Below are 14824 nucleotides of genomic sequence, written 5' to 3'. Positions count from 1 at the left end.
AGGGGGGAACGTGGAGCTGCTGGGGAGGAAACCCATTCAGGAAAACAGACCCACGAGACGGAGAGATGGATTCCTATTTCCGTCTCTGTAGCTCACCAAAGCCGAAGCCGAGCGGGCCTCGCTCGTCTGCATTATTTAATGGATTCCCCGTGTCAGCCGCTTTGAGCCGGGTTATAACTGAGAGGACCCCGATCCCAGGCAGAACTCAGCATCTCAGGAGGGTCCGAACCCACCTTCCCAGAGAAGATCCTCCGGGTCTCGGAGAGCGACTCGGGCGCCATGAAGGCGGGCGTGCCCACCGTGTTGGAGAGGAGCGCGTCGCTGCCCTTGAACTCGTTGCTCACGCCGAAGTCGGCGATCTTGACGTGCCCGTCTTCTCCGACCAACAGGTTGGAAGGTTTGATGTCGCGGTGGATGATCTTCTGGTAGTGTACTGGGGACAGAGGGGGTGCCGGACAGGAGAGAGGGGGAGTTCCACGCGGCCCGCACAGCCCGAGACACAGGAGGGGACCCCTCTGTTCTCTCGTGGCGCCTTTGCCCCGACCTGCCAGACACCCCCAGCTCTGAAAGATAACGGGGAACGAGCTGCCACGTGCAGGAAGTGAAGGCTAAACACTCGCCATTTTTTTCTCTCCGTTTTCCCATGTGGCAGGAGTAAGGCCACCAGAGGGTTCTCTGCAGCTGCCTGTGACCCCACATCTCAGACGGTTGTTTCCCACCCACCGCCTTGAGCTCTAGGAGGAAAATGAAGAACTTCCCCCTTTCCACCCACTACCCGGGAATGCTCACCGCCCCTGGGAGAGACCCCTCCCCCAGGTTGCCCCACTTACGGTACTCGATGCCTTTGATCAGGTCCTGGAAGTAGAAACGGGCCTGGTCTTCGGAGAGAGGTTTGAGGGTGGGCACTTCCATTACGGGCCTGAAAGGGCAGCAGGGGCATGAGAAGCGGAACAGACACTGGCCTGTGCCTTCTCTCACCGCAGGGCCCAGCGCGCCTCGCTCAGCTTCCCAGCCCGAGAAGCTCTGGGCATCACACCCCCCGGGGCTGGGGACACTCACCCTTGGTTGACCAGTTCAAACACTGCAGGGAAGAGAAAGGGGTAAACTGTTACATTGGAAATAGGAAACTCGTCTTCCTGCTGATCATCCCCTCCTCCCCACGGCCCCTAAAAACACCAAGAAGCAAGAAAAGGAACTGGGGCCCCTCCCAGTCTCCAAGGTCACCAACCGGCTCTGGGCAAAACAGAGGCTTCAGACTGTGGCTAAAAGCAACGGCGACGCACGGCAGCCGAGGCCACAGATCCGAGCACCGGCCCCCCCGCCCCCCAAGCCCGGGCCTTCCCTGCCTGGGTTATCTAAGTCACAGCTTTCAAGAGATGCTTCACGAATTCTTGCACCCCCTCCCACACGCCCAGGCACCATCCGCACCCCCTCCCACACGCCCAGGCACCATCCGCACCCCCTCCCACGCGCCCAGGCACCATACATCCGTAGGCACGGGGAAGCCGGCCCTGCGGGAACAGGTCTATTTTCGGTCCCTCCCAGTATAACCATGTTGAGGTGGAGCGGCGGGTGGGAAGCTTTTAGCCTCGAGAAATACCGCTCTGTCCTCCACCCCCTGAGGGTCGGGCCTGTGGCTGGCAGGCCCCTCGCTGATGCCGGCCGATTGCGCGCTACCCTGGGAAGACCCACAGCCACCAGAATCAAATACCAAAGGGGAGCATGGCTCCTTGTCACGGCAGCATCTCCAGAAGTGGAAAACTGTCCACGAAACTGCCTGGTCCACACGAAACTCCTCTTTGGAGCTTGCGCCATGTTCTTTTTATACTCAGTGGACGTCTGCTCACACCCTCCAACGGCGCCCTTCTGGCTCAGAGTAAAAGGCAAGGTTTGACGAGGGTGTACCAAGTCCTCTGCCACCTGGTCCCCACTGTCCTCACAAATGCCACTCGGTGAGGCAACTCAAGGAGCCTCCCTACCTCCCCATCCCCCAACCTGGGCTCCTGGCTCCCGACCCTGCTCAGGTTTGCTGGTCTCCGTGGTGCCTACGCTCCATGCTTAGGACCAAAGCGTGTCTGCCTGTCCTCAGGCAAGATACCCCGAGGGCACAGAGTTTTGAGTTTTGTTCCTGAAGAACCTAGAACAGGGCCTGACGAACAGTAATGTTTGTTGAATGAACAAACAACCCCTTCAGAAACAGCCCAAGGCCATGTGGAGTCAGGTCTGGGGGCCCAAGTGAGCACCGGAGGCTGGGGATGCCATGCTGGGCCCAAACGTCTCTTTTACATTTTGTGATTTCTGCTAAATTTCCTCCAGGTGCACTCCTCTGCCCATCAGGTTTATGATCAAGCCATATCTAACGAACCTGCAGCCTTTAAATTAAGAGATGACGCACCAGGCAACAGAGCCACACCGGCCAGGGCTGGCCCTCACACAGTCTTTTGAAGTTAACATAGCCGATGTTACTTACTGTATGGCTTCTAAACTCTTTGCAAAGGAAGGTTTCGGAAGTCCCCACACTTGACCGTGGACTGCACCTTCGGTGCGTGAAGGCACTGGCAGTACCACTCTGAGCTCTGCCTTCAAACTGGATTCATTGCTTTACAATCGACCACTCCTTATACACCCAGGAGGTCCTGGCCTCCAGCCAGGCTTGCCCCCACCACTGCTCTCGTCCCTCTGACGCCCACCCGGCCACAGCCTGCACCCGCGCTCAGGAATGCCCACCCAGGCCAGACAGCACCAGGACACCTGGCCTGCCCATCCCTCACTCCCGGGCCCGACAGCCTGCGGCCCAGGTTTGAACCAGCCCTTCCCGTCCTTCCCTCCTCGGCACTGACGCGGAGGGCCACCCCTGAACTCACAGAGAGGCCCAGCCTCTCTGTGGCGCCCCCAGGCTCCAACCCCACCCATTCCCTCTCAGCCACATCATCCTCAAACGCACTAAGCTGCCACCGGCCTCAGGGCCTCTGCAGCTGCTGCCCACTCTTTCTGGACTGCTCTTCCCCAGGGAACGGGGCTCTGTCCTTGACACTCAGGTGCTGAATGGTCACCGCCTACCAGAAGTGGCCACCTGCATCTCTCCCTCTCATGCCCCACTATCAACCTCCTTCAGAGCATCTATCTGAAGCTGATGATCTGGTTTATTTCACTGTCGACTGTCTTCCCCAACGGGAACGTCAGCTTCATAAGAGCAGGACCTCATTTTCCTTCCTCATCACAGCAGCCTTAGTGCCTAGAACAGTGCCCAGCATATAGTAGGTGCTCAATAAATATTGGCAAATGAGTGAACAGGACATCCAGATAAAGGAAGTCCCAGCAAGAACTCCCTTCCACTTCCTGCTCCCAATCAGGTGTGCAGCGCTCCGCGGGGCTCACTGCGGGACCGGCGGCCCTGGGAGAAGCGGTCCTTGGTGAGAGGCAGCAGGGGTGGGGGCCGCCGCAGGAGGACCCCTGGGATTTGGCGGGCACGGCTGCCTGTGCAAGGGTGGCAGAAGGCAAGGGCTCAAGGCTTACCCATGTACAGATGGTCCTCATTGGGGTCATCCAGGACCTGGTGGCACAGCCGCAGGGACACGCCGGAGGCAGGAGCAGGGAGAGGAGAGAGAGGAGAGAAATGAGCGGAGAGGAAGCAGCCTCCAGGTGACCACAGTTGCCAACGGGAGGGCTGCACGTCCACTGTCCTTCCCAGTTAAGGTGAAAGGCACAGAGCCAAAGCCGGTGTGCAATCCAAGTGACCATCTGGGAAGCAGGCACCATCCAGCCCAACCATCAAGGGTCCGAAGCACCCGGAAAGGAGGTTACAAACGGGAGGGGCCGATTCCTCCTCGGGAAACATCCCAGCTTGCACAGAGCCCCACCCGTCTCCTAGGAGACAACTAGACGGGTCCTCCAGGTGCACATTCAAACCCTGTCCCAGCAGGACACGACGCCGCCCCACTTGGAAGTGACCAGCTCTTTCTCTCTCCTTCTCTCGTGGCCTCTGCTTCCACCTTCTCACTGTTCCTACCAGGTTCCTCCTCCTCTCCCAAGGGCAGGCCCCGGGCTGTGGAGACACTGGCTGTCTCCATGGTGCCTGCACAGGGCAAGGCACATAGCAGGTGCTCGGGAAATACCCTGTGACTAGACGGGCTGGCACACAGTTGCCAGGTGGAGAGGCCGCCTGTCACAGGGCAGTGGGAAGAAGGGAGGCCCTGCCAGGACCCAGAGCCGCTAGCTAACTGCTGCCCTTGCGCCGCCTCGAAGATGCCTGCCTGCTCAAGAATCCTGCAGCCGCCATCTCTCATCTCTCAGAAGAGACAAAGGCAGGCTCCTTGGCTAGACTGGTACCCCTGCGTCTTCCCACATCACACTCACCGTCCCCAGACACCCAAGATCCACGGGACAAGGGATGACCTCGAGGCAGAGGCCCAGGGCCTGGCCCACCTAGAGTCCTGTCCCCAGTGGGCCCCCGGCAGTGTGGCTGCTGACCCTCACACCGGCCAACGGTCAGGATGAACCCCTCCCAACAGAGGCCTCAGGCTGTTCCTTTCCCCGTGATACCCTTCCCTGTCTGCTCCCCCCAGGAGCAACCAGGCCACCTCAAACATCACTTCCCCTGAGAAGCCTCCCCCAGCCCCTCCCAGCTGGGCTGGCTGCCCCTGCTATGAACATACAGTCAATAAAACCCTTATCTCGCACTGTTTACAAGTCCTTGTCATCTAGACCAGAGGTGCTCTAAAGGTGGTCCAGGGACTTCTGGGGGTCCCCGGGATGCTTTCAGGGGGCCCACGGGGTCAAAACTGTTTTTAATCTAAAACAAAGACAGTATTTGCCTTTTTCATTCTCTACTGGGACAGCGGGCTTTCCCGGAAGCCACAGGACACGTGACATCACAGCAGGCTGAATGCAGGAGCACGCGTGAGAATTCAGCCGTCTTCTCTGAAGCCAGACACAACAACTTGCGAAAATGTAAAACTATGCCTCTCTTCTCACTACATTTTCTCGTTCAGAAAACAGCTACTTTTCACAAAGATGTACTACTTACATTAATGCAAAGCATGATTATTGTTTTAAATGAGCTAATAAATAATTTTTAGATTTCTCAGTTTTAAATTCTGACGTGGTAAATATTAATAAACATAACCCACATATGCCAAAGCTTTTGCGGGTCGTTAATAATTTTTAAGGGCGTACACGAGGCCTGGGACCAAAGCGTGAGCACGGCCGGTCTAGCGTGGAGGGCGGCCGGCTACGGGGCGCGGGCCCAACGTGGCCACGCCTGGTTCTTGCATGTGTACGTGTGTACGGCCGCTTCTGGGCTGCCGCCACGCACACGCAGCAGACAGGGAACCAGCTCCACGAGACAGGAGTGAGTGAAGGGCGAGCCCCAGGGTCCATCTGAGCCTCTCAATTTCTTCATCTGCAAAATGGGAGCGACCCTCCGAAGGAGGGTAAGGACCACACGAAACACGGTGACACGGGAGCCAGACGCGCCTCCGCACCCCGCCTCACCTCCACCAGCTTCACCACGTTGGGGTGGTCCAGCTTCTTGAGGATGGCGATTTCCTGGTACACCTGCTCCATGGGGCTCCTGGGCTGGATGCAGCCCCCTGGGGCTGGCCGGGTGCCTCGGGGCGGGGGGCGACCTGAAGGGGACACAGACCGTCTCAGGGTCCCGGCGGAAAGACGTGCGCCACCCGGGGCTTTACACCGTCACCTCCTCAGCCGTGGCTCCTGCTGCTGAGAACAAGGAGGTTGGATGCACAGTCCCCTTGCTCGGCCCTCCCTCTGCGGGTCCCCTCCTCCCACCCCACGCCCCGGGCCACGGTGAGGGTCCAGTTCACAGAGGCGGAGAGAAAAGAATCTGGGGCCTGGCTGGGCGATCCACAGGCCACAGTGAGGTAACCCCTCCTCCTCTCTGGGGCTCAAAAACAGGACGCCTCACCTCCTTAACTCTTGAAACAGCAGAGACAGAAGATGAAGTCAGAAATGGGAAAAGACATGCAAACCAGTGAGACCAAAAAACAGAGATTATGACCAAAATGTTCACAGATTCGTGAGACAAGGGCTGGGGACAGGATCCGGTGGGACTCTGACTTCGATGCCCTCAGACACGTAGTGCCTGATCAAGTGCAGCCACAAGCTAGTTTACTAACACGTCAGAGCAGTTTGTATTTCTGTATCCGATTTCTAACTTTATAGGCTTGTTTTAAAATAAAAGTTAAAAAAAAAAAGACCACACCAAGAAGAAAGGCAATTGGGTCACTGCTCAGCCCAGCAGTGACGGCAGTGATGGAAAGGCCCAAGGTTAAAGCTTCCTAGGTCCCACGCCACGCACAAGCGGGGACCTGGGTGTGACCCGCAGCACTGAGCGCAGGCGTGGCCAGCCCCGAAGAGGAAAAGCCGGGAGCAGGTGTCCACAGCGGGATATGAGGCGTCCGAGGGGAAAGGGAGGGAGGGCACGGATGGCCTCATTGAGCGGAGCCAGGTGCTCGGAGACGCTCGCTACACCTGCCGGAACAAGGAGCCAAGAGACAAACGCAGTGACCACGGGACTGAGCGGCGTGGTGCCATTTCCTCGCCTGGCTGGGAAAGGGAGGTAAGTAAGGGGTGGGCTGAGCACGGGAGATCCTCATCTGTCTCCAAAGGAAGTCAGAGGAGATGTCAAGAATGGATACATCAAGGAACAGTAGCGCAGGCATTATCCGGCTCAGAGTTCAGAGGAACAAGATAAACCAGGGCCCTGGGGGCAGGGGGCAGTTCCTGTTTTTTCTTATCTCCTTTCCTTTTAGGCCCCGCTAACAGTTTGCCCAGCGAGGGCGGTGGGAGCGGATGCGGGGCAGCCTCCGCTTCGCTCACCTGCGGGTCTCCCGTCTGACCACGTGCCGTGATTTCCAGCTCTTAAGAGGGCAAGTGGGGGCTGCCTGGAGGGAGGGGACAGGAGGACAGCAAGAACCTGTTGTTCTCCATGACAAGCCGTTCTGTTCTTTGCTTTTTTGGGAGATAAAGTTCAAATACCTCATGGTATTTAAATTTTTTAAAATTCACCATTTCGAAATCTATAATTCGATGGTTTTCGGGACATTCACGAGGTTATGCAACTATCCCCACCATCTAATCCAGAACGTTTTCCTGGCCCTTCCCCAGCCCCACTCCTATTAGCGGTCTTCCCCTGCTCTCCTTACCCCCAACCCCGGGAACCATCAATCGGCTTTCTCTATGGATTTTTCTTTTCTGGACTTTTCATATAAGTAGAATCATACAACATGTGGCCTTTCTGTGCCTGGCTTCTCTCACTTGGCATCATGTTTTCAGGGTTCATTTACGTTATAGCAGGAGTCTACACATCGCTCCTTTTCATGGCTGAGTAGTATTCCATTTGGATAAGCCACCTTCTGTTTGCCCATTCATCTGTTGGCAGACACTTGGGTGGTTTCCACTCTGGGGCGATTATAAATAGTGCCTCTAGGATCATTCATGTGCCAGCTTTCATGTGAACATGTGTTTTCATTTCTCCTGGGTGTACACCTAGGAGTGGAACTGCTGGGTCATATAGTAACTTCATGTTTAAATTTTTGAGGAACTGCCGAACTTTTCCTCTAAGCGATTTTTTTTTACTTGAAACCTATATTACGTTAATAAATATTTTTAAATGAAAATGAATTAAAAACCTCAGTTAGGGGGCCCGGTGCTGTCTCTGGGCAGCTACCCAGGGCACTCTCTGCAGCGGACACCGTTCAGTGGGATCTCCTCTGTCTGGCCCCAGCCTCGGCACCTCAGAGCAAGGCCCACCCAGCCCACCCAACTCACGTGGAAAGCCTGCCTGTCGGATCAGCTTCTTTTTGGACAGCACCTTCATCGCCTATGGGAGAAAAGGCCCCACGTCCTGATTAAAACACAGAGGAGAGGGGGCAGGAGCGTTCCCTCCATCCTAGGCCTGCCCGAGCTCCTGGCTCCCTGGTTGTTTGGGGACAATGTAGTGAGTGCCCTGTCACCAGGGGGCATCAGACAGAAGCAGGTTATGTGGAGGCTGGGCTCCGGGGGTCCCTCCAGCCCTGACGGGGCTTCCAAGGCTCCAGCACAGCTTCCCCAGCTGGGAGCACACAGGGCTCGGGACTCGGTGTCACTGAAGGAAGACTCAGTGAGCTGGAGTGATGGGCGAGGGAGGGGTGTGCCCGGCTGCGTCACATGCGGGAAAACTGCGGGTCAGCAGTTCCGTCACTTGCCCGAGGCCGGGCAGTTGGCCCAGGGCAGAGGCAGGATTTGAACCCGCATGGGACTGATTCCAAAGCCTCAGCTACAAGGGCCGTTTGGCTACTGCCTCCCGGCTCTCAGGGCTCTGGAGGACGGAGAAATGGTGGCCCAGAGGAAGCATGCAAGACGTCAGCTGAATTCACTCATTCACTCGCCCTTCCTGAGCCATCCCCTCGCCGCCCGCTGTCCCCACGCTTCCTCACAGGGCCCCACAGTAAAATGAGAGAGCAGCTGGGGAAACGCTCCCGGAAGCAGAGTGCTGGGACGGAGGCTTCTCCTTTGGACAGGGATGGGGGCGGGCGGGGGGGGGGGGTACTCACATAGTAGGTATTGTCATTTTCGTTGTAGGCCAGCTTGACCACACCATAGGAGCCCTGGATACAGAGAGAGGACCGCGACATACAATCAGAAATTAGCATCTGCCAAAGGAGGACCCTAACCCAGGTTACAAACAGGCAGCCCACTGACCAAATCTTCCCTACAACTGCATTGGGTGGGATCTGTAGTTTTTAGAAAGGTTGGATTAGTTGCCAATATTTAAAAAACAGAGAGATTGGATATAAAAATCAAGGTTCCCAGCCTCAGGAAACCAGACAGCTTGACCATGTGGGGCTGTAATCATGTCCGCACGTTAGTTTGCCAGGCTCACCACTCTCTGCTCTCCTCCCGAACGTGCTCCAGGCACGGAGCCCCCGTTTCCCTGGTAACAGTGGGCCACAGTCCTCACCACTCCCTGCTGTCACACCCAGCACACTTTGCTCATTTATATTTGCATTTGCTCTCTATTGGCATGAGAGATTTTAAGTTTCTTTTCTTTTTTTACTTGAGTGAGAGAGAGAGAGAGGAAAGGGAAGAGAGAAAGAGGGAGAAAAGGAGGAACAGAGGGAGGGAGAGAGCCAGAAAAAGAGAGAGAGAAACATGAATTTTTGTGTTCCACTTATTTATGCATGATCCACTGGTTAATTCTTGCACGTGCCCTGCCTGGGGATCAGATCCACAACCGTGGTGTATTATTGGGGTGATGTTCTAACCAAATGAGCTACTCAGCTGGGTCCAGGCGTGTGCGTTTTTGTCCCCTGTAATGATCCCGCCCGTTGGCTGAAACAAAAGCAAACACAGAGGTGGGAGTACCTTAGGGGAGAAAAAGCCCACACTAATAAGGTGTGACGTAACTATCACCATGGTGATACAGGATTTCCCTGAACACTTTCTGTGCTTCTGCAGAAACACATGAATATTATGATATAAGAACCAAACATACGGACCATTCACCACCCTCGCCTCCAAGGACTCCTCTCCCACTCCCAGCTCTAGCGGGCTCCCCACTGGTATCTGAGGCATCTTGGCTCCCGGGATACCCACCTTCCCGATTTCATCCTTCAGTGTGTACTGGTTCAGCTGTACACAGTCCTGGAAAGCAAGGAGAAACAAACAGAACAGGAATTGTAAGTCTGCGGCGAGACCGATCTGTCAGGAACGAAACAAACACTTGTAACCAGGACCCAAATTAAGAAAGAGGGTATCCCCGCTCCCCAGAAGCACCCCCAGTCACTTGTCCCTCTGCATGGGGACCAGTGCTCTGACTTCTAAAAGTAACTTTAGTTAAATTGCAGAAGAGTAATCAAACAGGACATACCCATTGTTTAAATACCCATTGTTTAAAGCTTGTTTCCACGATAAAAGTTTCACTTTAAATTAAACAAGTCATCCCTGACCATGTTGCATGTAAAACTGCAAAGCAATACAAGAAGCGAGCCTGGGACAAAGGTTTCTTAGATACTACACAAAAAGTAAAAAACATAAAAGGAAACAAACCATAAACTGGGTTCCATCGAAATTAAAACCTTTGTTCTTCCAGACACTATTAAGAAAACAAAAGCCACGCACTAAAAGAAACTCTTTGCAACACACAGATACCCTCATATCAGATGAAGGACTGGGAGCCAGAATATATCAAGAACTCTTACAATTCATTAATGAGAGAACAACCCAATTTTTTTTTAAATGAGCAAAAGATTTGGAAAGCTATTTCTCCAAAGAAGATACAAATGATCAAGAAGCCCATGAAAAGACGCTCAACATCATTAACCGCGGAGAAATGGAAATTAAAACCTCTCTCAATAGATTAGCTAAAATCAAGACGACGGAGCAAAAAATTCAGGGCATACAGAACCTTCACACACTGCCAGTGGGGATTTAAACCGGTGCAGCTGCTTTGAAAAACAGTTTGCCGATTTCTTAACATACACCCACCATACGGCCCAGCTCCTCTGCTCCTGGGTATTTACCCAAGAGGCATAACAGCACGTGTTCAGGTGAAGACTTGGGTACAAATGCTCTGAACAGCTTTCTTTGTAAAAGTCCCCAACTGGAAACAGCCCACAAGTCCATAGACAGATAAATGGATCAGCAAGCTGGGGGGCATCAGAACAACGGATTTTTTAAAAAAATCCTCACCTGAGGACGTGCTTATTGATTTGAGAGAGAGGATAAGAGAGGGAGAGAGACATCGATTTGAGAGAGAAGCATGGGTCAGCTGCCTCCGATATGTGCCCTGACCGGGAATCGAACGCGCAGTCTTTTGGTTGATGGGACAATGCTCCAACCGAGCCCCGCCGGCCGGGGCTAGATTTTTATTTTTTAACGATGGACTTCTCTATACTGAGCAATAAAGAGGAAGGAGCTAATGGTGTCTGCGACAGCGTGGACAAACCTCAACGTCCTTATACCGTGAAAGAAGCTAAGCTATAAGAGTGCACACCAGACGATTCCACTTACATAAAGGCCTAGAACTTGCAAACTAACCTGTGATGATAAAAGTCAGGGGGGCAGGAGGAGGGATGCATCGCGGGGTGTGCTGGAAAAGTCTGTGATCTTGACTGGCGACAGTTTGACAGATGTACCGATGTGCCAAAGCTGAGTCTATCGTACACTTGAAATAGGTGCCATTTACTTTAATTCTATTCAATATAGTTGGGGAGGGGTGTTCGATGATACAAGAAGAAAACCTGGGAAGACTGGAACTCTGGGTGGCAACAGCCTGGGCTGGACAATGTTATCTCCCAGCCTCTCCTACAGCCACAAGTGGTCATGTTGCTTCGTTCTGGCTCGTGGGAAGGAGGTGGAAGCTGTTAGGTGGTGACCCCTATTAAAGGCCCCTTACTCCAGCTAACTGAACCCCTGACCACCCCTCCCCCCACATCACGCCTTCTGCCTCTGGGCCTTTGCACATGCTCGGCCCTCCTTCCTGTGTGTGCCCATCTCCAACTGTGGAAGGTCTACCTGGCCCTCAAAATGTAGTTAAATATCAGCCCCTTTCAAAAGCCATTCCTGACTTCCAAGCCTCTCCCAATTAAATTCATTCCTTCCTTCAACAAATGTTTCTGAGCCCTTACTACGTGCCGGGCATTGTGCGAGGCGCAGGGGACACAGTGGTGACCCAGACCACGCTTACGGAGCTGACATTCTCGCTGGGGGGAGACAGGCTCTAAGCAACTAAACAAACACACGACATAATCAGCCGGTGACGAAGGCCACAAAGGCACGTCAGCAGGGTAAGGGGACAGAGAGGCCCGAGGGGCTGGCAGCCGCTTAGAGGGATCCACGAGGCCCTTCAGAGGAGGTGACATTTGCATTGAGAGTTGGACGTCAGAAGGAGATAAGCTTGTGAAGGTGGGCACGGTTCCAAGCAGGAGGGGACGGCAAAGGTTTGGGCCTGGACATCTAGAGAATGTGAGGGGGTGGGCATGGACGGGCATCTGTGAGTCAGCTGCGGCAGAAGGGGGCGCAGATCACGCAGTGCCCTGGGGACCCCATGGGAGCTGAGCTCTGACCTGATTCCCAGAAGCTAAGGGTAGGGATCAAGTGAGACCTGTGCGCACGCAGCGCTGAGCGCAGTGGCCGGCGCAGGCGACACCCGGCAAAGGCGGCCATGCTGAAGGCCGTGAGGCCCCTCAGCGACCTGCCACCCCCACGTCAGAGCCCCCCCACCCGATTTCCAACCACCAGCACCAGCGTCTCTCTGCTAGAGGCTCTCACCGGCCCGGAGCTGCTCTGCCCACACGCAGGGCAGGTCACCGCCCGCAGCAGCCCTCACCAGCCACTGACTGCGGGGGGCTCGGTGCGAAAGGCCCCGCTCCCCGCCGCCCGCCATCCCGCGGGATAACCCAGACTGTCTTCTCCGTCTCCCTGCTCCCCAGACGGATGGAGCCCCGTGGCCCAGCGGTAACCGGCTCCATAACCGCACCCTCCGTCGGCTTCCCTTCCCCCTCCTCCCTCCCCACGTGGGTTTCCTGGGGACCGGGCCCAGCCGTGGCCGCTCGCTCACGCACCTGCATGCCCGTGATGGAGACATGGTGGGACTCCACCGTGGGCCGCCGGGGCAGCCGCGGCGAGGACTGCGGGGAGCCCACGGGCGAGGAGGGCTGGGCTGGGTGGACGTCGCGGCCCTCCAGGTCCAGCTGGGGCCGCTCCTGCAGGGACAGCTTGCGGCTGGAGAGGTGGGGCCGCGCCAGGGCCGCGGCTTCGCGGGGGACTTCTTGGCCATCCGCCCCCAGGTCTGGGGCCAGGCCCGGGTCCACGGCGCAGCCCGGCTCGGACTCGGTGACCACGACGAAGGACTCCATGCCCAGGCGGATGCTCAGGGAGGACAGGCCCCGCAGCGCGTCGCAGGGCTTCGGAGCGTCTCTGCCGCTGCCCACGCCGCCCAGCTCATCCCGTGGGGCGGCCCGGTCACTGCTGGGCTGGCTGGAGACACATGATGACATGGTGCGGGCGCGGCCCTCATGTGACGCGGGCCCCCCTCCCGGCGCGCCACCTGCGGAGAGAGGAAGGGTCAGCGGCTGGCCCGCGGCGGCGCCCGGGCTGAGGGTGCCCGCCTCCTGCGTGGGCTGACATCCATCCTAAAAAATCTGGCAGAACCTGACCTCGGAGTCGGCCCAGAAATGAGCACCTGTAACAGGAAATCAAAATTCCAGAAGGAACCAAGTAGGAGCAGATGCCCGCACGGAGCGCGCGCGCCCTTCCAGACGCGCGGCTCTTCCCAGCCCAAGCCCGCTGGTGCTCAGCGGGGATGGGGGAGCACTGCCTGGTTCTCCCCGACCCCTCCTTTTTCTTTCTTTTTTTTTCAAAAGAAGCCCTAAACCAAGAATGTTAGATGGGATATGAAGTTTTTTTTTTTTTAATTGGCCTTTGTTTCAAATATTGTTGAACGGCAGGCGGGCCCAAAGGACCCTGCCGCACGGTGACCCCTGGGCTACATCACTGCGCCTGGCAAAGATTCAGTCGGCACTTCACAGTTTACAAAAGATGGTCGCATCAGCGTTCCCTCTCACACGCCCTAGGCTGTTGGTTCGCTATCATAGCCCGATAGTGTGAGTGGGGAAGCTGAGGCTGGAGAGAAGGCAGGGATATGTCCAAGGTCTCCTAACGCGAAGTCCACGTGCACGGTGGCTGGGTCCCCTAGCCAACGATCCTCGGCTGAGAAGCAGGGTCGGGGTCACATCAGGCCGAGGACAGGCACCCGGGGCAGTCTGTTACCTGAGGAGCTACGCTTGGTGCATCTATTACCTAATTTTTTCTAGTTCAGCTGGTGCCTGCCTGAGAGAAGGCAAACACGGGGTCAGAAATGTTGATATCAAACAGCTCGGTGGTTCCTCAAAAAAAAGAAACAATTACCACATGACCTAGCAAGTCCGTTCCTAGGGGGACACCCACACAGCACAGTTCACAGCAGCCCAAAGGGGAAACCACCTCCACTTCCGCCACCGGTGACAGCAAGCACCGTGTGGCCTTCCACACGATGGGGGATGACGCAGGCCTCCAGGGGAACAAGACGCCGACCTGTGCTACCGTCTAGGTAAACTTCAAAAACATCATGCTCCGTGAAGGAAGCCAGACCCAAAGCTCACATCTGTATGACTCTATTTATACGAAATTCCTGGAAGAGACAAATCCACCAAGAGAGTAGCTTCGTGGTTGCCTGGGACTGGGGAGGTGTCGGGCAGCATGGGAGTGACGCTAACAGGGCCAGGGTTTCCTTTGGGGGATGACAATGTCCTGGCACCGGATAGCTATGAAGGTACTGAGTGCCACTGAACTGCGTACAGCTGTTTTTAAATGGCTGATGTTAAAAAGGTTGATGCTCCCTTAGATTGCCAATTCCTTCCATTTCTGGGACATGATATTAGCCTTTGTTTCATGTGTCTGACAGATTCTGCTGGACAGATGTCACAGGTGCCCCTGGAATTCAGGGAGGACACCCACAGATGTGGATGCTGACAGCTTGGTGCTAATTACCACCTCACAAAGGTGCTGAGGGGAGGGGCTTCAGGATTAAATTACCCCTTGGTGACACTGGGTGGCAGTGAGGGGACAGAGAGGAAGGTGCAGATGGGAGCAGCAAGCCAGTGCTCCTGGAGGAACCAGACAAGGGGCAGAGAGATGCCACTGGCCCTCCTGGGACAGCGCTGCAAGAAGTGTTTCAGGAACAGCTTCTGCATCAGGCCACCTGGACAGTGACGTGGGCAGATGGGGTCCCGGCTCTCGTGCGGCGAGGAAAGACCAATGGAAAGGCATTGAGAAAATAACC

General features: G+C 55.7%; 1 protein-coding gene across 1 annotated transcript in view; it reads right to left on the bottom strand.

The window, feature by feature from the left end:
* The window catches only part of CAMKK2 (calcium/calmodulin dependent protein kinase kinase 2), a 40020-nt gene that overhangs the window by 11920 nt on the left and 13276 nt on the right, over positions 1 to 14824 (bottom strand). The window contains exons 2-10 of the mRNA XM_090290824.1: positions 12567 to 13051; positions 9598 to 9645; positions 8556 to 8609; positions 7792 to 7843; positions 5494 to 5627; positions 3517 to 3553; positions 1060 to 1081; positions 831 to 919; positions 234 to 433 (exon numbers count right to left, since the gene is read on the bottom strand). Of these exons, the coding sequence (XP_090146950.1) occupies positions 234 to 433; positions 831 to 919; positions 1060 to 1081; positions 3517 to 3553; positions 5494 to 5627; positions 7792 to 7843; positions 8556 to 8609; positions 9598 to 9645; positions 12567 to 13001 (1071 nt within the window). The 5' untranslated portion in view covers positions 13002 to 13051. The remainder of the gene's footprint in view (positions 1 to 233; positions 434 to 830; positions 920 to 1059; positions 1082 to 3516; positions 3554 to 5493; positions 5628 to 7791; positions 7844 to 8555; positions 8610 to 9597; positions 9646 to 12566; positions 13052 to 14824) is intronic.

Source organism: Furipterus horrens, unplaced genomic scaffold (genome assembly GCF_987537825.1).
Source record: "Furipterus horrens unplaced genomic scaffold, mFurHor1.1.pri manual_scaffold_11, whole genome shotgun sequence".
NCBI lineage: Eukaryota > Metazoa > Chordata > Mammalia > Chiroptera > Furipteridae > Furipterus > Furipterus horrens.
Note: the sequence above shows the minus strand (reverse complement) of the source record. Positions and strands in the feature narration are given on the sequence as shown.